At 68.2% G+C, this 22107-nt stretch overlaps 3 protein-coding genes across 3 annotated transcripts in view; 2 read left to right on the top strand and 1 right to left on the bottom strand.

The window, feature by feature from the left end:
- STK11 (serine/threonine kinase 11) overlaps positions 1-826 on the top strand; it is a 32922-nt gene extending 32096 nt beyond the window's left edge. Inside the window, exon 10 of the mRNA XM_064396144.1 lies at positions 45-826. The gene's annotated coding sequence lies outside the window, so the exon portion shown is untranslated. The remainder of the gene's footprint in view (positions 1-44) is intronic.
- Positions 827-1077: 251 nt separating this feature from the next.
- CBARP (CACN subunit beta associated regulatory protein) lies at positions 1078-8995 on the bottom strand. Its single transcript, XM_064396121.1, has 10 exons — positions 8551-8995; positions 6399-6470; positions 5699-5844; positions 5536-5597; positions 5085-5250; positions 4843-5017; positions 4503-4655; positions 3961-4168; positions 3667-3850; positions 1078-3371 (listed from the first exon to the last, which is right to left on the bottom strand). The coding sequence occupies exons 2-10, from the start codon at positions 6444-6446 to the stop codon at positions 2195-2197; spliced, it is 2319 nt and encodes a 772-aa protein (XP_064252191.1). The 5' UTR covers positions 6447-6470; positions 8551-8995; the 3' UTR covers positions 1078-2194.
- Positions 8996-9359: 364 nt separating this feature from the next.
- Positions 9360-12470, top strand: ATP5F1D (ATP synthase F1 subunit delta). Its single transcript, XM_064396167.1, has 5 exons — positions 9360-9639; positions 10381-10534; positions 10893-10981; positions 11429-11557; positions 12348-12470. The coding sequence occupies exons 1-4, from the start codon at positions 9505-9507 to the stop codon at positions 11549-11551; spliced, it is 501 nt and encodes a 166-aa protein (XP_064252237.1). The 5' UTR covers positions 9360-9504; the 3' UTR covers positions 11552-11557; positions 12348-12470.
- Positions 12471-22107: the final 9637 nt, after the last annotated feature.

Below are 22107 nucleotides of genomic sequence, written 5' to 3'. Positions count from 1 at the left end.
AGCCCCTGCCATCCCTAACCCCCTTCTCTCTGTTCTCCCCACAGCGTCCCTGGGCCTGGGCCAGCCTGTGTCCCCCTCCTTGCCCCAGCTCTGCCTCTCTCCTGGGACTGGACTGTGCTTGCAATCCAAAAGGAAACCAGAAGAAACCAACCAAGGAGCCCCCCTTCCCTCCCCTCCCCACACCCTCTGCTCCGGCCAGCGCCAGGACACGAAGCTGCAGTGGCCAGACCTTCCCCACCAGACACCTGGGAGTTGAACTCTGCCGCTGCCAGGACGCTGCCCCCTTCCCCCCGATCACTCTTTGCCAATCAAGACACTGATTCTGTTTTTAATTTTGCGATGGGAAGGGTGGGATGAGGGGTCTGGGGGGTGGGACCCTCCCTCTCCCCCCTGCCAGGCCCCCCGGCCGTGTAGAGTCGTGCAAAGCCATTGCCGTGCACTTTATGTTTTAGACTACTGTTATATATTATATATTTTCCTCTCTTTTTTTTTTTGTTTTATTTTTTTGTTTGTTTGTTTTTTTGTTTTGTTTATATTTGCGGTATATTTAGAGATTCCTACACATCGTGATGTGTTAAAATAAACCAGATGAGGAAAAAAAAAAACCAAAAAAACAGGTATTAAAACAAAACAGAACTCTATTACACCTGCATGCTGCACGGGGGCTCGGAGGGGCTCGGAAGGGAACAGGGCCCAGGAAGGGCTCAGAGCTTGGGAGGAATCTGGGCTCCAAAGGGATCAGGGTGGTGGCAGCCACTTGGCTTTTTTTCTTCTTTTTTTTTCTTTTTTTTTTGCTTTTCTTCCCCCTTTTTTTTTCTTTTTTTTTCTTTTTTAAAGAAAAATAAAGTGAAAACAGCAGGTGGGTTTCATGTCCTTCCTCCTGCAGCAGGTGGGGTCAGGGGTATGACCAGCCCCTCTTCCTCCTTTTCCTTTTGGAAGGGCACAGCCCCCCAGGCAAACCCCACAACTGTGGGGCAATGCCAGGCCCGGAGCCCCCCTGCCCCCACCACCCCACCCCACAGCAGGCACCATCCCAGGGGATGCAGAAGGTAAGAAAAGAGCTCAGAGATGCCACGGTTGGTTTTGGTTTTTCTCCTTTGTTTATAGACTTAAAAACGCAGAGGTGATGGAGGGGGAGCTTTGGGCAGAGCCTGCACAGAGGGAAGGGGCAACCCGGCCTCTACTCGCATGCAATGGGGGTGTGGGGGGGCCCTGCCTGTCCCCCCCCCGCTGCCGAGTCCCAGGTGCCACAGCCAGGGCTGGGCTGGGGCAGTTTCTTTTTTTTCTCTTTTTTTTTTTTCACCCGTCTTTTGAAACACAAATAAAAACCCAATAAAAAGTGAACACCCCCCCCCTGCCCTCCCCCCCTGGAGCAGCAGCCGCCTCTGTAAAAATCAATAAATATCCTTGAGCCCCCCCTGAGCTCCTGGGGGGCACTGGGGGTCCCCCACAGCACCTGCTGGGGATGCCCTGCTCTGCTCTCACCCTGTACCCTGGGCAGGGGGGCAGCACCAGGGGCAGGCACCGGGCACCCTCACCCCTCCGGGGGGCATTTTTGGGGTCCCCGGGGCCGATCCTTTCCCCCTAGCCCTTGGGCTGCCATTCTGGGGCTCCCCAGGAGGAGCTTGAGCCCCTCTAGAATCCCCCTGGCCCAAGCCCCCTGCTTCCAGTTCAGATCCCAGGCTCCCTGCAGACCTCGGTGGGTTTGGGACTGAGGAGGTGACTGCCCCTCCCCAAACCCTGGCCAGGGTGGCACCACAGCGTCCCCCGAGCGGGGACAGCCAGCTCCGGCCCCTTCCTGGGCACATTCCCGGCCGGAGGAGAGGCTTATTGCTTGTAAAACCTCGGAGAGAGGGGAGGGCGAAGGTGCTGCGGAGGCTCAGCGGGGTGAGGGCTTCACCAAAGTCCCTCAGCGCTGACCCCCGGCCCTCGCTCGGCTTCTCCACCGAGCCCCGACCCCCGGGGCTCCCCCAGCCCAGGCCCTCGCTCCCGGGAGCCGGGGGGCTCGGCCACCCCACGCTACGGGACCCCCGTGCTGAGGTTACAGCCAGGGGTCCCCCCGTGCCCTCCTGGCCTGGGCCGGGACCCCCTTCCCGCCCTGGGCACCCCGTGCCGGCAGCAGGAGGGGATGAAGCCCTGAGCCCCGCTGGGGCCGAGCCCCCCTGCGCCGGGGTCTCTCCCCCTCCTGCCGGGCCTAGACCGTGCTGTGGTCGGGGGAGGCGTCACTGGCCGCCACGGCCACCGTGCACTCGGGGGTCTCTCTCTCCGCCGCCTTCCTCAGGTGCCCGTAGAGCCGCTCCTCCAGGCCGCCGGCGATCTTGTCCATCAGCTCCGAGCCGGAGCCCAGCCCCAAGCACCTCCCGGGGCCGGGGCAGTCATCGTCCTCGGGGGGCTCAGAGCCAGCCTTGGGCTCGGGGGCCGCCTCTCCGGGCTCCTCCACGATCACCTGGATCTCGGGGTCCGGCAGCGCCGGGGCAGGGGGGACCCCATCGTTCGCCTCTGCCGCCTCCTCGTCGCCGGCGCTGACGATGCGGGGCAGGGGGCTGTGGAACCGGGAGTCCAGCGGGTAGTTGGCACTGTCGCCGCGGCGCAGGGGCGTCCGGTGCCGCTCCAGCGCCGGGTACCGCACGCCGGGGTCGCTGAACTGCTTCGTGTGCTGCCACTGCTTGCGCAGGTGGGTGCGGGAGCGGTGCTTGCCCCGCAGCGGGGACTCGTCGAACTGGGGGTCGTGGCGCACGAAGGCGTTGAACAGCGCGTCCGTCTTCTCGTCGATGCTGTAGTCCCGCCGGGGCAGCCCCTCCCGCCCCGGGAACATCTGCCCATACGGGGACCAGGCCAGGGGGCTGTGGGGACGGAGGTGTCCCCCACCCGCTGCGCCCAGGGTCGTGCTCCCCCCCTCCTCCTCTTCCTCATCTTCCTCCTCCTCCGGCTCCCGGCCCTCAAAGCTCTCAAAGATGGTTCCTTTCCGCCCGGCGCTGGTGAAGCAAATGCGCTTCTCGGAGGCCGTCTGGTCCTTGGGGGGGCCCTCCTCGCCCCCCCGGCTGGGCGCCTCGATGGAGGCGTAGCCGCTGTCCATCTGCAGCAGCTTGCGAGTGCCGGGCTCCGACTCCTCCGCCTTGGGCCGACCCCAGAACTTCTCCTCGGGGCCTTCGGGCTCATCCAGGGAAGGGGAAGGGCAGGGGGGCACGCCGCTGGTGGAGGAGACGCTGTCGCCGCCGTCGCTGCGCACCGAGTCCTGGTCGTTGCTGCGCTCCGAGGCCGCGTACAGCTCCAGCGAGGCGCGCAGGCTCCAGATGTCGTGGTAGGCGCTGGGCTGCTCGGGCACGCTGGGCTCGCCGGGGCTGCCCGCGCCCCCCTCGCCTGGCTCTAGCCTGCGGGCACCACCCCGGTGTCAGGGACAGACCCCGCAGGCAGCGGGCAGGGATGCGCCAGCCCAGCCCCTGCAGGCTCCACAGCAGCGCCATGGTGCCACCTGGTCCTCCACGCTGTTGCCACCACCGTGCCCATGCCCCAGCCCAACCTCACCAGCCACCCCCAGACCCCTCAGAGCCAGTTTGCCCCACCAGAGCCGCAGAGCCCCCGTGCCCAGGGCAGCGCGGGGTCCCTCGGTGCCTTCCCGGCGCCAGGCTCACCCATCCCCGTCCCCTCTTATCTACTGAAAAATACCTGCCGAGAGAGGGTGGGGGGCTGGCGGGGGAGGGCAGGAAGGGGCCCCCCGCGGGGTGGAAGGACACGTCGTCCGTGTGGGCAATGTACTGGATGATGTCGGTCTGATGGGGGTCCCGGTCCTCCTGGTCCATGCTCTCGCTGGCCGCCCGCTGCCTCTGAAACTGCCGACGCTTGGGGGACCCTGGGGGGCACAGGGCAGGGCTGGGGGGACAACCCAACGGGCGCCAGCAGCCCCCCACCCACCCACGGCCACCCACCCTGCACAGCCCGGCGCTGCCCCCTGACCCCCACCTCTGGTGTCCAGGCTGGACGCCCGCTGGGTGCTCTCCAGCTTCCACTTCTTGATCCTGAAGTAGGGGCTGGCCCCGTCCAGGCTGGCGTGGCGACGCAGGCGGGTGAAGAACTGCAGGACGGTCCCCTGGGGGGGGGTCGGGGGGGGCTCCCCGGGGCCGCCGCTGCCTGCCCCAGCCGCCTTCCCACTCCTGGGTGCTGCTGTGAACTGGGGGTACGGGGGGGCCGTGAGTGCCCGCTCGGACCCAAGCGTGCCTCCCCAGCCCCCCCGCATCCCGCTCGGCTCCTTTGTCCGCTCCGCAGAGCTGGGCTGCAGCAGATGCACAAATGTCCCCCGGGGCAGGGACGAGGCGGGGGCGAGGGGGGGCAGAGCCTGTTTCTAGCTGGATGCCCACGTCTCTTCCTGAGCCCTGGCACGGAGCGAGGGGGCAGGGATGGGATCGGGGGGAGCAGGGAGGGAGCAGGACGGGACCTTTGGGGCTGTGCAGGCTGGGAGCCCCTTCCCCTGCCCAGTCCCGGCCCCCCCCCGCCCCAGCACTCACCGAAGGCCCCTCCCCGGAGTCGGAGGAGGCGGACGGGCTGGCCTCGGTGAAGCTGGTGTCCACGGTGGAGTTGTAGGTGTCCCCGGGCAGGGCAGAGCTGGGGCCCACGGCATGGCTGGGGAGCACTGGCCGGGGCAGGGCCCCCGCAGGGGGCTGCAAAGCAGAGCATACTCAGGGGTCTGCACAAGGCTGGGGATAAGGAGGGGCCCCTGCACTCCAGGACCTCCTGTCTCTACTTCCAGCAATGCCCTGAGACTCCCACCCTGGGCCCAGCGGTGCCTCCCTGGGCTGCTGCAGGGTGCCTGGCCCCCATGTGCCCCCTCGGGCACTGAGGGCTCACCTGGAAGATGGCGAGACCGGGCTTGGGCGGGGGCAGGCGGGGGGTCATGGCCAGGCTGTTCTCGCTGGACTCGCACTCGTGGATGGTGACAATCTTGAGGGCAGGCGGCGGCAGGTGCAGGTGAGTCAGGCGGGCGTTCTTCAGGTGGTGGAAGTCCCCCTCTGTCAGTGTGTACCTGTGGGACAGCCGGGTCAGGAGGGGCAGCCCCAACCCCCTGTGCCCCCCTCAGCCCAGAGCTTCACCTCCTCCCCTTCTCCTGGGTCTTCTTGCCCTGGTCAAAGAGCGCGGCCTCGTTGAAGGAGACGCGCCGGGCAGTGGAGGAGCTGGAGGACAGGAAGCGCTCGCTCTCTGCATCCCGGTAGCTGGAGGACGACAGGCACTCGGGGTCCTCCGCTTTGCCAGTGATATCTGCAGAGAAGGGGGTCAGCAACCAGCTCCCCCCACCGTGGTGTGCACCCCAGCTTCCCCAGCTGAGGCTTGGCAAACTTGTTGCACTCATGGCCTCACTGACAGCCTGGAATTCCCTGCTCCACAGCCAGGGATGGACAATGGAGGGACAAGGGGTGTGGGGTGGTCACTGCTGGAGGGTTGGAGGCTGCATCTTGGGAGGGGAGGGCCCAGGAGCTGCCTCACCCCCTCCCCAGAACTCGGGATGCAGCTGGGGGGGATCAGCCCAGCACTGGGGTCACTCACCCTGCGCCTGCTGCGAGTCATCCAGGTAAGTGGTGTTGGTTTTCTCGGGGTCATCGCTGGCTCTGCGCGGGGAGGAGGGTCAGAGGCGGCCGGGCCAGCCCCCCCGACCCTCCGTGCAGTGCCACACACCCCGGGGACAGTGGCGTGGCCACCCCCTGCCCACCTGGAGTGCCGGCGGTCGGCCTCGCAGCAGCGGCGGCAGATGATCAGGATGCCCGAGAGCAGCACCAGGGTGCCCCCGATGAAGATGGAGAGCAGGGCGAGCAGCAGCACGTACCCATCCTGGGGGGACACCTCGCCGGGCACCGCCTGCCCGGGGGCCGAGGGGCTGAGCCGCGGGGACGCGCTGGGGGGACCCCGGCCCACCCCAAAGCTGCCGCTGACGCCAGCGCTGCCCCCAGAGCCGCCGCGCCCCCCACCCCCGCCGCCCGCCGCCCCCGGGCCCTGCCTGCACCAAGGCAACGGCAGCCGGGGAGGCTGAGCCGCCCGCGGCCCCCGCGCCGAGCGGGAGTGGGAACGGGGATGGGGATGGGGGCGGCGACAGGACCCCCAACCCTGCCCCACCGCGGGGCTCGGTGCTCGCTCCCCCTGCCCGGGGGAGAGGGGCTGATCCGCGCCCAGGCCCCCGGACCCCCGGAGCATCCCAGCAGAGCACAGGGCACAGAACTGTCACCCACTCCCAGACCGGCAGAGCGGGGGTGACAGCGGCGCTGCTGCCGTCCCCACCCGAGCGAAGACGGCAGCCCCACGGCAGCCACGAGAAGCCCACGGCTCCGGGCATGCATCCCCCCCTCCCGCGGGACCCCGGGGCTGGCGGCTCGGGGAGGGGCAGGCAGGGACAGGCAGGGACAGGCAGGACTCACCGTGGCGCTCTCGGTCGCGTTGTCCCAGGGTGTTGGGTCATCGCTCATGGTCTGTCCCGGCCCGAGCGTGTCCTGGGGCGGGGGGAGACAGAGGGAGGCACCGGCCGGGACGGCGGGGCCGGGCCGGGGGCGGCGGCGGCGGCTCCTGCCCGGCCCCTGCCCGGCACCGCGGTGCGGAGCTGCCGGGAGGGACCGGGAGGGAGGGACCGGGATGGAGAGATGGAGGGAGGGACCGGGATGGAGGGATGAAGGGAGGGTGTGCTCAGGGGAAGGATGAAGGGATGGGGGGTGTGGTCAGGAGCGAGGCAGGGATGGACGGATGGAGGGATGGGGAGGAGAGGGCAGAACCGCTGCCCCTCCCCAGGGAGCCCCTCACCCCCTCCGGGTACAGCCCCCGGACTCGCGTGGGCACAAACCCCGGCCCCGCCAAGAGCGGCCACCGTCCCCACGCCCGGCTGGGACCGGAACCCCCCCAAAACGGTGGCCAGAGCTGGCCGGGGGGGCGAAATCCCTGCCCCAGATCCGGGGTGACACCGCGCTGCCGTCCCTGGGGGCCAAAGGCAGCCGCAGCCCCGCCGCCGGGGGAGACCCCCTGCCCTCGGCAGCTCGGAGGGAGCCGCGCTGGGGGCTCCCGGCAGGGACGGGGGGCAGGTGGCCGCCCCACGGCTCGTGGCGTGGGTGTCGCCGGAGCGCGACGGGTGACGCTCGTGAGTCATCCCGAGAGCGGCTCCGTCACCGGGCTGTCCGCGCGGGGGGGACACCGAGGGGCCGGGGGGGCCGCGCCGAGCTCCTGAGGAGCAGGAGCCGCCGGGACCGGGGTCCCGCTCCCCTCCTCCGCCATCGGCCCTGCGCCTTTTGGGGACCCGGCGGCGACATCATCACCCTGCCGCGGGTCGGGCCCTTCCCGGGGGCTTCCGAGCTCCGGCTCCCGCTGCGAGGCCGTGTGTCCCCTCCGTGTGTCCCTCCGTGTGTCCCTCCGTGTGTCCCCAGGCTGCCGAGGGGGCTGAGCCGGGGCTGGGTGGGCGATGCTGTGTCGGGGACCCCCGGGGCGGGCAGGGGTGGGCACTTGGAAGCCGCTCAGAATTAGGTCAGTGAAAAATGTGAATGGAGCCCGTGAAGGGGTGGGGACTGTCACTCGTGGGGACAGCGCAGGGGTGGCCGTGGCGCAGCTGGCAGTGAGGGACAGCGATGGCTGAGGGCAGCCCTGGCACAGGTCGGGGTATCAAGCCCTTGCAGGGATATCGGGGTGTGGGGGGCCTCCCGAGGCAGAGAACCCCCTGCCTGCGCCGGCCCCCACGCCTCTCCAAGCTGGTGGGATGCAGCACGAGGTGAGGGCACCCACCCCGAGACCCCCGAGAAAGGGTAAAGGGGTGGGGGGGTCCCGCTTCCCACCTCATGGGGGGACCCCTGGCGAGGGGGCTGCGGCTCCGCGTGGGGTGGGCGCCCCACGGGGGGGATCCCTGCGGGGCACCCCCAGGCCCGAGGCGGGGGGGCCGGGGGGAGCGGGAAGAATATCCCTCCTGTTCCCCATCATGGAGGAATCCCGTCTCCATGGCGACCCGACAGGAACAGGACGGCCATTGTCTGGAGGAGGGGGCCGGTCCCCGGGCTGTCCCCCCCGGGGGGGACACGGGGCGGGACCCGCGGTCGCCGCCAGTGCCCGGGGCGGGGGCTCGGGGTCGGGGGATGCCGGCGGTGCCGCGCCCCCGCACGTGGGAAGGGGTGCGGGGGGCGGGCCGGGGCCGCGCCCCACGCGTGTGTGCGACCCACGGGGTCCGGCTGGAGCGGGGCTGGGCTGGGGGCGCGGGGGGGACCCGCCGTGCCCCCTGAGGCTGCAGCCCCGCGCCCCAGCCCGGTGGCGGGGATGCAGGCAGGGATGCGGGGCGGGGATGCGGGCAGGGATGCGGGATGCAGGCAGGGATGCGGGATGCGGGCAGGAATGTGGGGCAGGGATGGAGGATGAGCGATGTGAGGGATGCGAGCAGGGATGTGGGACAGGCAGGAATAAGGGATGCAGGCGGAGCTGGTGACAGGGCTGGTGACAGCGAGGCAGGAGCCCCCGGGACCTCCGCCGTGACGGTCTCCCCTCGGCCGGGCCGGCTCCCTGTGTCGCGATAGGGGCTGTCGCGAGGCGGCGGAGCCAGACACTCACCTACAACCGAGACCGGGGCTCCATCGCCGCCGCTGCGCTCGGTGCGGCGGGGCGGCCCCGGGATTTATGAATGAACCGGAGCCGCCCCCGCGCGGCGCGGGCGTCACGTGGGGACCGGGGCTGCCCCAGCCCTGCCCGTACCCCCTGCCCCTCTGCCTGCCCCACAGCTCTGAGCCCTGCCTGCCCCCTTCCCGCTGCTTTTATCCCTGCCTGCCCAGCCCTGACTGCACCGCTGCCCGCTGCAGCCCTGACAGCGCTCCTGCTTGCATCCCTGCCTGCACCACTGCCGACAGCAGCCCTGCCTCCACTCCTGCCCTCACAGCCGTCTGTGCCGGTGCTGCCCGCGCCACCCCTCCCTGCATCCCTGCCTGCATCCCTGCCTGCACCTCTGCCTGCATCCCTGCCTGCATCCCTGCCTGCATCCCTGCCTGCATCTCTGCCTGCATCCCTGCCTGCACCCCTGCCTGCATCCCTGCCCGCATCCCTGCATCCCCCAGCCCTGCCTGCATCCCTGCCTGCATCCCTGCCTGCACCAGCCCTCCTCGGATCCCTGCCTGCATCCCTGCCTGTCCCACAGCCCTGCCTGCATCCCTGCATCCCCCAGCCCTGCCTGCATCCCTGCCTGCATCCCTGCATGCATCCCTGCATGCATCCCTGCCTGCACCAGCCCTCCTTGGATCCCTGCCCGCATCCCTGCCGCACCTCCCTGCGCCCAGCCCTGCCCCGGAGCGCCCCGAGCCGCCGGGGCACGGCCGCACCGGGCCCGGGGGCGCGGCTGCCCCCCGCCTCGCACCGCGACACTCGGAGAGCGGGGAAAGACTACAATTCCCATAAGGCCATGCGGCGCAGCGCGCTTTTCCTCCGCCGGGCGGGGCGCGGGGTGCGTCGGGAGCTGTGGTCCGGTGCCGTCCCGGCCTGCCCCGCGCCGCCGCCGCCGCCGCCGCCGCCGCCGCCATGGCCGCGATGTTCTGCGCCCGCCGCTTCCTCCGCCTCGCCCGCCCCTCGCTGCCGCTGCCCCCCGCCCGCGGCTACGCCGATCCCGCCGCCGGCCCCGCTGCCATGGCCTTCACCTTCGCCTCACCCACACAGGTAGGCCCGCCGCCGCCCCGCTCCCGGTGCCGCCGCCGCCGCCTCGCCCGGTGCCCCCTGAGGGCGCGGGGCGCGCGGGCCGCGGGCGGTGCTCCGGCCCCGCGGGGCTGCCCGCTCCCGGGGGCTCTGCGGCTCCCGGGGCACGGCCGGGCCCTCGCAGGGCTGTCCCCGGGCTGACCTTGGCCCTGACCTCGGGCCTTGCCCGCCCGAGCCGGGCGCTCCTCCCGGGGCCGCTGCAGCCCCGGCCCCGCCGCAGCGCTCCGGGGCCTGCCCGGGGCCGCTGCAGCCCCGCAGCCCCGGCCCCGCCGCCGGTCCGCCCCCGCGGGCCCCGCCGGGGCTGTCCCCGGGGCAGGGCGCGGGCTGGCGCTGGGCACAGGGACAGCCCGGCAGCGTGGGCCGCAGCGGGGACGGCAGCTCTGGGCTCCCCACGCCCTTCCCAGGCTGCTCCCGGCTGTGCCGGCGCCTCTCGCCCACTCCCGACTCGGTGTCTCCATGTGCCGCCTCCCCGCCGTGCCCCTGGGAGCTGGGAGCGCTTCCCCGCTGCCTTTGCCAGGATCTGTGCTCTGGAGCCCGGCTCTGCTCCCAGCCTGTGCAGGTGCAGCCTGTCCTGGGCACACCTGGACGTGCTGAACCTGCCAGGAGCTGGGAGCTGGGAGCTCCCTTCCCTGGGCTCTCCAGAGCCGCTGCTCTCCATCCCCCCATCCCTGTGACTGTGCCTTTTTGCCCTCTTCATCCATGTAGGTGTTCTACAACGGTGCCAACGTGAAGCAGGTGGATGTGCCCACGCTGACCGGCTCCTTTGGCATCCTGGCATCCCACGTCCCCACGCTCCAGGTGCTGCGGCCGGGCGTTGTCACAGTCCATGCTGAGGATGGGACGGCCACCAAGTACTTTGGTGAGCTTGGCAGGAGGAGCTGGGGAGGAAAGGTGTGCGTGGGGATGGCGTTCTTGGCGCTTTCACAAGGGAGGCTCTGCCCGTCCAGGTGTGGCCTGGTGCACTTCCAGGGATTTCTGCTTTCCCAGCCTGCCAGGGGCTGCTGGAAACTGATCTGGGAGCCGTGGGCTGGGGTCAGGTCGTGGTTCTGCTCAGGCTTTCCAGGACCATCCCCTGCTCCAGCTTGCCTTGGGGTGGGAGCTGAGTCCCTGAATGTGGAAATGCGACAGGAGGGGGCTGAGGGTTTGTTCTGGGAAGGGGTGGTAGGGGTGCCAGGGCTGAGCCCCCTGGCTGAGCCTCCCCACGTTGTGCCTCACAGTGAGCAGCGGCTCTGTCACTGTCCACGCCGACTCCACGGTGCAGGTGCTGGCAGAGGAGGCAGTGACCATGGACATGCTGGACCTGGCTGTGAGTACCCAGAGACTTCACCAGCCCTGGGCTCCCTCTCTGGGGGTAAACTGCTCCCCTTCTCTGCTCTGGGGTCCTTGTGTTGGGAGCCTGCTGTGCCCAGAACCCAGGGTTGTATCTGCACCCCCACTACATTTTGGGATCAGATGCTTGGGGCTCCTCCTTGGTGAACTGTGGAGAGAGGGAGCTCTGCAGCCATAAATCTGCACACTGTTTCCCACCCCTTGGACAGACACTGACCTTGTCCTCACCTCCAGAACAGCTTTTCCCTGCTGATAAGGTGTCTGGGGCCAGCACAGCTGTGTCTGTAGCTCTGTGAGGCTCCCAAGTCAGTGGGTCCTTGGCATCCATACGAAGGACCAGTGGCTGCAGGGGAGGGAGGGAAGGACAGTCCCCTCTCCTGCAGTGACTCCCAATGACACACATTCTTTGTGCCCTCATGTCCAGACTGCAAAATCCAACCTGGAGAAAGCTGTGTCAGAGATGGCAGCAGCGTCTGATGAAGCTGCTAAAGCAGAAGCTCAGATTAAGGTAGAAGCTAACGAAGCCCTGGTGAAGGCTCTGGAGTAAATCCAGGTGAGGTTCACCTGCAGCCTGGCTGAGCATCCAGCCCTGCTCTAGGCGTGCTGGGCTGGGTGAGGGGATCCACCTTGCTTTTGGGGAGCAGTGACCACAGCTGTCCCTTGCCAGGGTCAGGCCTCAGCTCTGGGGGGGCTCCTGGGGGTCCCCAGAGCTGACCTGGGGCTGCTGGGTGGCAGTGGGGCCTGGGGTTGGCTGTGACACTGTGGGGTCCAGCCCAGCTGTGACACTGCAGCTCAATCCTGGCCAGGGTGGGTGGATAGTGCTGGGACAGACTGGGAGCTGTGGTCACTGCTGGGGCCTCGCTGCTTCCCCAGGTCCCACTGGGACTGGCCATATCTGGGGACAGCTTGGGGGCAGAGTGGGGATGCTGGGCCCCACAGGGAGAGCAGCACGTGGTCTCTGCCACATGCACTCCCACAAAGACAAACAGCTTCATTCTCAGGGGAGGTGAGGCCAGGCTCTTACCTTGTGGCCTCTTTTTGCTCTGCCCTGCACAGACTGTGCCTCATCCCTTCCCTTCCCACGTGCTGGCAGCCGGGAATTGCGGCAGCGTGTGCTGAGCAGGGCTGTGAGTCACTGACAGCCTCCAACGGGCTCAGCCTGGAGCACAGGAGGGCACCAGCTCCTGATCTCTGCTCCTGGTGCTCTTTGGTCCTGCAGAGCTGGTGGCTCATGTTTACTCACAGCAGTTGCTCAGCTGGAGTGGGGCCAAGCCCTGGGATTGGGATCCACGGCCCAGCCAAGCCCACCCTGTGCTAACCTGCCCCCACTTTGTGTTTTGCAGGAATCCCACTGTGGATGCAGAGCTCCCAGCCTGTCCCTGTTCTGCTCCCTGACTGTACAGATGGAACAGGACAAATGGAGGTGGAGAAATGGTTCTGATCAATTAAAAGGAAATGTGACCCCCTCTTGTGGCACATCGCCTTCTTCTCAAGCAGCAATTGCAGCTGGAGCCAGGAGCAGTTCCCAGCTCCTGCCCCAAGGCAGATTCACCCTAGGAAGGGGTCACCAGCACTGCCCTGGGCTTTGGCTGGGGAGACTCACCCCCAGGAGGTTCATCAGACAGATTCATAATCCCTCCCTGTGCTCCAGCCACCTCCATCTCCAGTAACCACTTGGACTGTGGGATTTCAGGAGCACAGATCTGTTCCAGAGCCGTGCTGTCCCTGCACTGCTCTGCCTCAGCCTCCTGGCTCCAGCGCTGCAGGAATCCACTCTGGCACAGCAGGGTGCTTCCCACAGCTGGACAGCAGCTGCAGGGCTCTGCCCCATCCCCTGCTGCTGCCCGTGGCACTTCCCCTGCTCCTGGAGATGGGCTTGGCGTGGAGAGGGAAGCAGATGCTGTGCATGGTGGAAATCTTTCCTGCTTCCGTTCGCGCTGGGGATGGCTGGAGCTGCTCTGCTGAGCTTGGTGCTCGCTGGCTGCAGCCCTGTCTGAGGAGACCACCCGGGGTTCCTCAGGGCTCCTCACAGCCTGGAGAAGCAGGAAAGGTTCACTGGGCTGCAGCACCTCTGGAAGGGGCGGGTTTGGGCGAGGGGACAGCTCTGCCTGTGCCAGGCATCTGGGATGTGTGCTGCCGGGCCCCTCGCTCCATGCCACCCTCCCACGCCTTTCCAGAGGGATTTCGGGTTTCCACTGCTGTGCAGAGCTTCCGTCCCTCCCTCTGCGTCGCCCTAATCCCCTTTTCCCTGCAGTGTTCCAGCCGGGGAAGGCGCGGTGGCTGCCGCTGAGGTCAGTGCTCGCCACTCCGGCCCCCCGCGTGCCCCGCGCGGCTCCCGCTCGGAGCAGGGCACGGCTATTTTCGGCACTGCCACCCAGGATGTAATCTTGGCTGCCTCCTCTTCTCACCACCACCTCCTCCCCCTCCTCTCGCTCACTCTGTCTTTCTCTCCCCCCCCCTTCACAAGTGATCAAAAATAGAGCCTGTGGTGTTAAATTTCTCACTCTGTGGCTTATTAAAAGCCTCCGAGTGCCTGACGCGGAGCCTATTTGAAGCTCAGCCGACTTCCAGCTCCTGAGCTGCTCCAGTGCCTTTTCCCCTTCCCCTCTCATTCCTTTTTTTTTTTTCCTTAAAGGTCAGACATTGCACTGAGCATAAGCAAAGCTTCAGAGTCAGAGCTGTACTAATTAAAACATCTTGGGAATTACTGGGGCCGGCCGGCTCCCTTGCCTCTCCCGCTGCCCCTCTCTGTCCCCAGCTGCTATTTCGGCTGCGTGAGCCTCCCCCAGCACACGCAGCCGTGCTGACGGAAGGTGGCTGCCTTGGGTTTTTCATCTAATGGAAGAGCGTTGGCGAGGCCGAGAAGCTGGGGAAACGGCCAGCTGCTATTTTTAGGACGGGAAAAAAGTGTCTCCGTCAGCGTCCTCTCACCAGCTCTTCCCACTGCCTCCCGCCAGCGCCGGGGGAGCTGGGGGGGCCGAGGGATCCGGTCCTGCCCCCCTCGCCGGGTGCTCTGCAGCCTGATACCTGCTGGGACTTGTAGGCTGCATTTGGGGGGAGCAGTGGGGGGACCCTTCATGTGCAGAGACCCTGGGGATGGGACTTTGTGGATGCAAGGACAAAGCTTTTGTCCTGAGCCACCGGGCAGGGACTGTGGGTGCCTGGCTGGCAGCATCGTAGCCCTGCTCACCCTGAGCTGCACTTTTGGGGGTGCAGGGCCTGTGTGGGTGACTGCCTGTGCTCCTCCACACTCCCAGGCCAGCCTGCTCCCTGCAGCCTCGGCTCTGAGCCCCTCTGCCTCCAGCTCATTATCTGGCTCTGCAGAGCTGTTCTCCTCCTCCCCTGGCTCCCACTGCCCGTGCCAGAGCCACCAGCAGTCACGTCCTGCTGGATGCCACAAAAATGGCCTGACAGTGCAGGGGATGTGTGGTTCCAGAGGCAAAGCCCTTTCCTGCTCCTGGCTCACCGTGCAGGTACTGCGGGGATGAGCCCAGCTGGGGGCTGGCAGGGAGGTGGGGGACACGATCCATGGTGTGGATCACGATGTGATTCAGCAGGGCACTCTCCCTCCTCTCTCTCCCCTGCCCCCACATCAGCCTGGATTGTCACACCAGCGTGGCACTTTGCTGTTCCTGGAGTGCTGGCACCTGCCCTGGGCCACAGCAGCCTCCATCTGTGGTTTCTGCCTCTTTTTGGCGTGTGGGTGCCGAGGTGCCCCTGCCTTTGGCTCCGTGCCTCTGCTGGGGCCGTGCGGGACCGGCAGTGTGCTGGAGTTATCCCCGGGACCTGTTTGTCTCCGGCTTTGGGCTGGGGCGTGGTGGGTGTGAGAGGGGAAGGGCTGCCCGGAACGCGGTGGGAGCGGGGGAGGGCTGCTTTGCCCCCCTCCTCCCTTTCCACCCGGGGCTCTCTCCCATGACTCGCATCCTCTGCTGCCAGATGGAGGGTGGGGAGCGGGGCCGGGAGCGCTCGGAAAGTGAAGCATCACGGATTCTGCCGGCGGCGTCGCTTCTCCGGGGGATGATTTCCGAGACGGGCCGGGTTCTGCCAGGCCAAATCTCCCGGTGCTGGCGGCCGTCCCTGCGTTCGGCCGCGTGGCACTTCCCCGTCCCACCCAGTCCCGAATGCAGGCGAAAGGTTCCAGCTCTCCTCTCTCTCTGCAGGAAAAACAACCCCAAACCCCACCGCAGCCCCAGGAAGCCCCGCTCCCTCCGGGCTGACTCACCCGGCCGAGCTGCCCCTTTCCCTGCCCAAACCTCGGCGCGCTGGGGATCCTGCCCGTCTCAGCTGCTGCCCGCACCATCCGTGCCCACCCTGCGGCATCACGGTGGGGGTACACAGCTTGCCCCCACCCCTCTCACTGCCAGGATGTGGCAGCAGCTCCCTGGAGTGTGGGGACCCCTCGGGGTGCCGGGCAGCTCCCTGCCTGTCCCGGGGGTTCTGCAGCGCCTGGTGCAGCCCTGGCCCCCTCCCAGCCCAGGCCCGCTGGCCCCGGCGTGGGAAGGTCAGCGGAGGCTCCAGCACAGCCCGCAGCGTCCTTGGGCCACCCGCCCTTGGGCGGCTCGAAGGCCGAATCCTCACAGCTTCCTTAGGATGGGGAGCGGGGGGGGCGGGTGCTGCTGCTGTATAATGATTAACCCGCCCGTGTTAATCATTCCGGCCGGCAGCCTTTTTCCTCTGGGTTTCCAGCTCTGGAAAATGCTCCTTTTCCGATTCCCTCCCACGCACGTGGCCCCGCAGAGGGAGCGTGGCAGAGCTCAGGGAAAACCCTGTGGGGAGGAGCGGGACGTGGCTCGGGGTCTGGCAGCGGGATCTGCCCTGGGGGGGCCCCTTGGTGCCGGTTCTGGGGGTGCCTCGCCTGCAGATGGCAGCGGAGCTGTGAGGAGCATCCCCCAGCGGCCTCACCCCCAAAACCCCGACACAAGAGCGAGCCCCGGCGGGCATTGAGGAGGGCGGGTGCTGCAGCCAGCACGACAGAGCTTGTCATGGTGCTCCCGGGCCAGCAGCCCCGGAGTGCCACACCGGCCACGCAGCAAACCTTGGCCCGGGGCGCGTTCTCTCGTGGGGAAACTGAGGCATGGATGTGGAAAAGCCACTGGCAGGCTGGGGAGAGTGGGAACGGGACACGGGAATCTCAGACCGTGCTGCTGTGCTCGGCGATTCCAGCCCTGTGGAGAAGCTCCGTGAGAAGCTCCCTGCGAGGTGCCGGAGTCAGGCCGGGGGCGGTGGGCAGCGCGTTGCCCTGGGGGTCCCAGGTGCCTTGGCAGGGGCTCATTCCAGGGGCCATGGGCACAGCCCCCGCTCAGGGCGGCCTTGGAGGCCACATGGCTCTGCTGGAGGTGGCCCAAAGCCGGAGGGGGTGTGTGGTCTCGTTTTGGGGGGTTCCAGCCAAGCCCCCTCCCACCGTGTCCCGGGCAGGGCCATGACCCGCGCGGGGCAGGGGGAGCCTGGGGAGGAAGCGGCTGCCAGCTGGGCTGGACGCCGGCTACAAAGGCGGCCCAGAGAGCCCAGCGGAATGAGGTGGCATCCGTCCAGGTTCCCACAGTGGCCCTGGTGCAGAAAATACACCCGGAGCTGATGGCGGTTGCCACAGCGATGGGCTGGGTGCCACGCCGCCGAGGGGGGCACGACCCCGGACCCGGGTGTGCCGGCACGGGACCCCGGCGCAGGGCGCTGGGAGCTCCGCGGAGCGGCGGGGCCGGGCGCTGGCAGCGACCAAAGGCTCCTGCCCCGGCTCCCGCTGCCTCCGCCCGCCTTTGATGTGCCGGGACTTCGCCCTTGGTAAAGCTGGGAGGTTCCCAAGGAGCTCCCAGCTGGATCCTGGCATCCGGCACCCAGGTGCTCGGTGCAAGCCCCCCGCGAGCCCTGGGGCTCCGTAGCCGCCCGGTTCACTTTGCCCCGCTGCAGCCGGGGGCTCGGAGCCCCTGCGGGCTCCCCAGTTCCTGGCGGGGCCGGGAGGAAGCGGCTGCCGCTGGTCCCGGCGCTGGGGCTCTTCCTGGCAGGGCTGGCGCCGGGCTGGGCCGCGGGGTGGGGAGGGAAAGCCGGGGGGCCGGGGCCGCTGCCCTCCGGGATGCCCTGGCATGCGGCAGGGAGGGGTCGGCAGCGCTTCCATCCCCATTCCCTCAAAGGCCGCCCCTCCGCCGGGTATAAATAGCAGGATTGAGGCTGGGCCTGACACTGGAGTCACTTCTGCCACCACCACCTTGGGTGTTCCCCCCGCCCCGCGGGACCTCAATGGGGTCATTGTGCGCTGCGGGACCCGCAGGGCACGTCCTGAGCAGCTGCTGGGGCCGAGCCCGGCTGCCTCCCCCACGCGTCGGGGGCATCGGTGGGGCGGGGGGTGCCCCCGCAGGGTCCCACGCAGCGAGGGGGTCACGATCCCGCAGCAGGGGAAGGGCCAGGCGCGGGTGGGCAGTGGCTCCACGCCGTCCTCGTCCCCAGCAGGCCGTGCCGGCCCTGCCGCCCCCTCCCTGCCCGGGCAGCGCCGGCAGCTGGGCTAATGACGGGGTGTGCCCGCCCGCCCCGGGCTGCGAGCGGCGCGGGAGGCTCCTGCCACCCAGCAAGACGGGGCCAGCCGGGCGCGGAGCTTCGCTGCCGCAGCCGGCGCGGCCACACCTGTGTGGGCTGAGCGGACCCCGCTCCCACCCGGCACCTGCCCGGCCCAACCAGCTCCTTCGCGTCTCGGCCGCCCGCGGACAGGCCGCTGCAGGCAGGGCCCCCCGGGCCAGGCAGGTGCGGGAGGCGGCAGCACCGGGGCAGCCGGAGCAGTCGGAGCTCCCTCGGGCTGCCCGGGAGCTCTGGGGGCTGGAGGGGCTGTGAGCCCACTTGTGCCGACGGGATGTCCCCGCTGTCCCCTTCTCACTTCCCCACATTGTGTCCCCCGTCCGGCCCCACATCCTGCCGTGGCAGATGGGCCGTGGCTCCGACCCCGGCTGGCTGCAGCCCCTGTGTCCCAGGTAGGGCACCCCAAAGGTGCAGGGTCCTGCCAGGGAGCTGCAAAATGCCTCCCCCCCTGCTCCTGCAGGCTTCTGGAGGGGGGGCGTGGGAGGGGCAGCATCTCCTGCGAGCAGGATCCCTCCGACAGGGACAGATGCGAGGTGCTGCGGATGTGAGTGGGTGGGTTCTGGGCAGGGCCGCCTCCCGCGGCCAGCGCCGGCCCAGGTGGCCACGGGCTCTGATAGAGCTGAAGGCTCTTCGGGGAGCCCGAGGTTTAATGAGAGGCTGTCGGGCTCCCTGTGATCCTTCCGCCCATTATCTAATCGGAGCAGTGCATTTAGAGGCCACGGTGCAGGTGAGTCACTTCCCCAGCTGGTGCCTCAGTTTCCCCACAGGTCGGGTGCTGGGATGAGCTGAGCCCGGCTCCTCGCAGCGTGGCTCGGTGCTGGGGAATGTGGCACAGTGGGTCTGGCCCAGGGCTGGATTCCTCCCTCGGTTCCTTGTGACACAGCTGGACCCTGGGCATGGAACCCCCCCCTTGAGCCCCCGACCTGGGCATGGAACCCCCCTTGAGCCCCAAACCTGGGCATGGAACCCCCTTGAGCCCCCAACCTGGGTATGGAACCCTCCTTGAGCCCCCCACCTGGGCATGGAACCCTCCTTGAGCCCCCAACCTGGGTATGGAACCCCCTTGAGCCCCCGATCTGGGCATGGAACCCCCCTTGAGCCCCCAAGCTGGGCATGGAACCCCCCTTGAGCCCCCACCTGGGCATGGAACCCCCCTTGAGCCCCCGATCTGGGCATGGAACCCTCCTTGAGCCCCCACCTGGGCTTGGGGGTCACAGACACAGAGTCTGGCGGTGCTGGGACATCCCAGTGCCTGGCAGTGCCAGGGGCACCCACACTCCACACCCAGCAGGTTCGTGGCTCCCAGCCCATGCCGATGCCACGCGGGGTTCAGCTTTTCCCGGGCAGGATTTCCTGCTGCTGTTCCCAGAATGGGCCGTGGTTGTGCATCCGCGGGGTGATCCCGCACATCGGGCAGCCAGGAACCCATCAGGCACGGGACAGGCTGCAGCAGCAGCAGCGGCAGCGATGCCCCGGTAGCCTCCCCCGGTGCGGGGAGGGCCGGGCAGGCGTCTCCATCCCCGTAAACAGGAACTGCGGCCGCGGGGGAGCGCAGGGGGCCGGGAAGGGAGGGGGTGCCCGTGCCCATGGCCGGGGTGTGGGAGGGCAGCACCCAGGGGCCGAGCGAGCCCCGGCCGTGTGCGCACCCGCGGAGCTCCGTGCGGTGTCTGTGCGTGTGCACAAGCGTGTGCCCCTTCGGGCTGAAGGAGTTGAATTGTGTGTGAAGGGACAAGGCCGGGAGGAAGCGCCTCCTCCCGTCCCCATCCCGCCCGGGTCGGGGTTTCCTGGGGCACATCCTGCCTGCATGGATTCTGTTCCTCCTTCCCGGTTTTGGGGGTCAAAGGGTGCCCGCCCTGCAGGGCCCACGGCGGGGCTGTGTCTGCCCCGTGCCGTGCCGGGCTGGGGGGCTCCCCAGGGCGATGGAGGGTGGAGAGGTGCCCGCGGCCCCGCACTCCCCGCCCGGGTGAGGTTCCCGCATTCCTGAGGCGGCTCCAAGGGGAGCCGGGGCGGGAATGCCGCGGCGCTGAGTGTGAGCCGTGTGTCAGCGCACGGGGCAGCCCGGGGGGACACCCGCCCCTCGCCCCCCTGCTCCCCCGCCTGGCACCGGCACCCCCGGCTGGCATCACCCCGGCTCGGGATCCATGCCACAGGCTCTGCCAGGCGGTGTGCGTGCATTCCCAGGATCGGGGGTGACGCCTGGCGGGGTGAGCCCACGGTGAGATCACAGGGCTGGAGTGGGATGGGATGGGTCGGGATGGGGTGGGATGGGATTGAACGCGGTGGAATAGGGAGTTACTTTCCCTCGGGTTTACGAGTCTGGGTCACCCCAGGAACAAGGTTCAGTGTGTATCCAAGGAGGCTCCCGAAATCCTGAGTCCTTCCCCTCCCCAAGGCTGGCAACTCGCTTAAGCATTTATAATAATAATAATGATAATAACAACAATAATAACACCACCACCAACAGCTGAGCTGTCGGCTGACTTCTGGAGCCGGGATTTAAAACAAACCAAGAAATGTGGCAGCGTCTGGGAAACAGCCCCTGGCACTGAGGGAGGGGTGTGGGGGGTCAGGGGGCACAGGGGGCATGGGAGGTGTGGGGGATCAGGGCTCTGGTGCCTCTTGGGCACAGTGGGCAGGGGTCTGTGCCCTGGGTGCCCCTTCTCACCCTGACAGTTTCCTGCCTGTGCTTCCAGGGCTCCCCAGGCACAGCAGCTGAGTTCTGCCTTTTTGGGGGGAGATCTCAGGGGACCGTGAGGGCCATGCCCAGGGGAGCCCCTGGGGTGGGAGCAGGAACTGGAGTTCAGCGTCCTGAAGGGGCCCGTGAGCTCAAAGAGCCCAGAATAGCCCTGGCCTCACCGTGGCAGCGGGGACACAGCCCAGCACAGCCAAGTATGGCTCCACACCTGGGCGCTGCTAAATCCAGAGGGATTCGCCATCCTCGCCGGGCCCGTGGCCAGGTGGGTGAGGGCCTCAGCCCCCCACAAGAGCTGAGTCACCCTGGGGTCTGCCCTGAGCCATCTGCCCTGTGCTGGGGACCCCCTGCTCACCAAGGGGGGCTGCCTGAGTCACTCCAGGGGTGACTTCATCCCTGGGACTCTCCAGGCCCCAGGCCAGGGTGGGGGGCAGAGCCCTGCGAGTGTGGGGTGCCCCAGAGCCAGGGCATGGCAAGGCAGGCCAGGCAGGGCCACTGGCTCCGGCTGCATCGGGCTGGCAGCTGGAGTGTCCCCAGGCTGTGACGCCTGGACACTCTGCCAAAGGCCACCGGGACACGTCCCCGAGAGCTGGGAACACACAGAGCCGGTTGTGTGTTTCTAAGGACACGCCTGGGTGTTTACAGCCCCGCCAGCGTCACCGGCACAGGCACCGCCGTCCTGCCCAAGGACACCCGCGCCCGTCACGAGGCCACCCCGAGCCTGGAGGGGTGGGGGGCTCCGCCGGGGGTCCATGCGGGTGGGTGGAATCACCACCCGGGAGGGCGGAATCAGCAGCTCCTTCCTCACGGCAGCAGCCGTGGCTCACCTGAGTCACCGCTGCCGCCGTGACCGAGGCTGAGCCGCTCGGCCCCGCGGGGCTCGGGGACCCCTGGGACCCCCGGGACCCCCGGCCCGGCCCCGCTCCCGCCGCCGGTGCCCCGGTGGGCCGGGCCGGGCGGGCGCAGGTGCCGTGGTTGGGCTGCACCCTCCTGCCGGGGTGTGCCCCGCACGATCCCGGGGCTGGCCCCGCGCCCGTGGGAACGCTCCCACTCGCTGCCGCAGCTCCGTGCCAGGCCCCGGCTGGGCACCGCGGGCCTGGGAGATTCTTGGAAGCCAAGGAATCGCTCCCCTCCCCAGGCTGGGGGAGGAAAAGGATCCCCGTCCCACCTGGGTTCCCCCAGGCTGCAGCCCGGCTTCTTCTGCAGCCACATTAGTGAGAAACGCCTCTGTGCCCTCCTCTCCCCTCCTCTGTCTGCTCCGGAGCCGGAGTCAGCTCTGCCCTAATCCCATGACCCTGCGCCTGCGAGTGGAATGCAGAGACTTGCGATAAAAATCCCCCGTTTGCCAAAGCTGTGGAATCAGCCAAGAATTCAGCCCAAAAGGTTGGAAAGGGGGGGTTGGGGGGGGGGCGGGGTGTGGAAAGAGAGAGAAAAGAGAAAAGCTGCTGCCCGGGGCTGGTGGGGGATTTCCCCGAAGAAGGAGGGCTGGGAATTCCCTTCCTTCGAGGGAGAAGACTTCCAAGAACCAGCCTGCAAAAGATTTGGGGCTCCCAGCTGGAGCTGGGGCCGGCAGGACACCGAGGAGCCAGCACCACGCTCCTGCCCCGGCTCTGCCGTGACACCGGGACGTGCCCGGGGCCGGGCCCGTGGGAAGTGTCCCGGCGGGACCCGGGTAAGCCCCTCTCGTCCAGCCCGTGTCCGCGCCGCCCTCCCGGCTGCGTGAGCCTCCGCGGGGGCTAATCCCGGGGCCAGGTTAGCTAAGCGGATTGCGGGAGCTGCGTGTGGCCTGCAGCAGGATTTGTGTAGGTATTTGCTCGTCGGATCGTCTCTCCCCGAGCTGCTCAGCCGTG

Source organism: Passer domesticus, chromosome 21 (genome assembly GCF_036417665.1).
Source record: "Passer domesticus isolate bPasDom1 chromosome 21, bPasDom1.hap1, whole genome shotgun sequence".
Taxonomy (NCBI): domain Eukaryota; kingdom Metazoa; phylum Chordata; class Aves; order Passeriformes; family Passeridae; genus Passer; species Passer domesticus.
Note: the sequence above shows the minus strand (reverse complement) of the source record. Positions and strands in the feature narration are given on the sequence as shown.

Coding starts and splice junctions, on each gene's coding strand:
- CBARP (XM_064396121.1), bottom strand. CDS start 6,446: ATGAGCGATGACCCAACACCCTGGGACAACGCGACCGAGAGCGCCACG. Junction 5,598..5,698: donor GCCGACCGCCGGCACTCCAG/GTGGGCAGGGGG, acceptor CTCCCCGCGCAG/AGCCAGCGATGACCCCGAGA. Junction 5,251..5,535: donor TGACTCGCAGCAGGCGCAGG/GTGAGTGACCCC, acceptor CCTTCTCTGCAG/ATATCACTGGCAAAGCGGAG.
- ATP5F1D (XM_064396167.1), top strand. CDS start 9,505: ATGGCCGCGATGTTCTGCGCCCGCCGCTTCCTCCGCCTCGCCCGCCCC. Junction 10,535..10,892: donor GACGGCCACCAAGTACTTTG/GTGAGCTTGGCA, acceptor TGTGCCTCACAG/TGAGCAGCGGCTCTGTCACT. Junction 10,982..11,428: donor TGGACATGCTGGACCTGGCT/GTGAGTACCCAG, acceptor CCTCATGTCCAG/ACTGCAAAATCCAACCTGGA.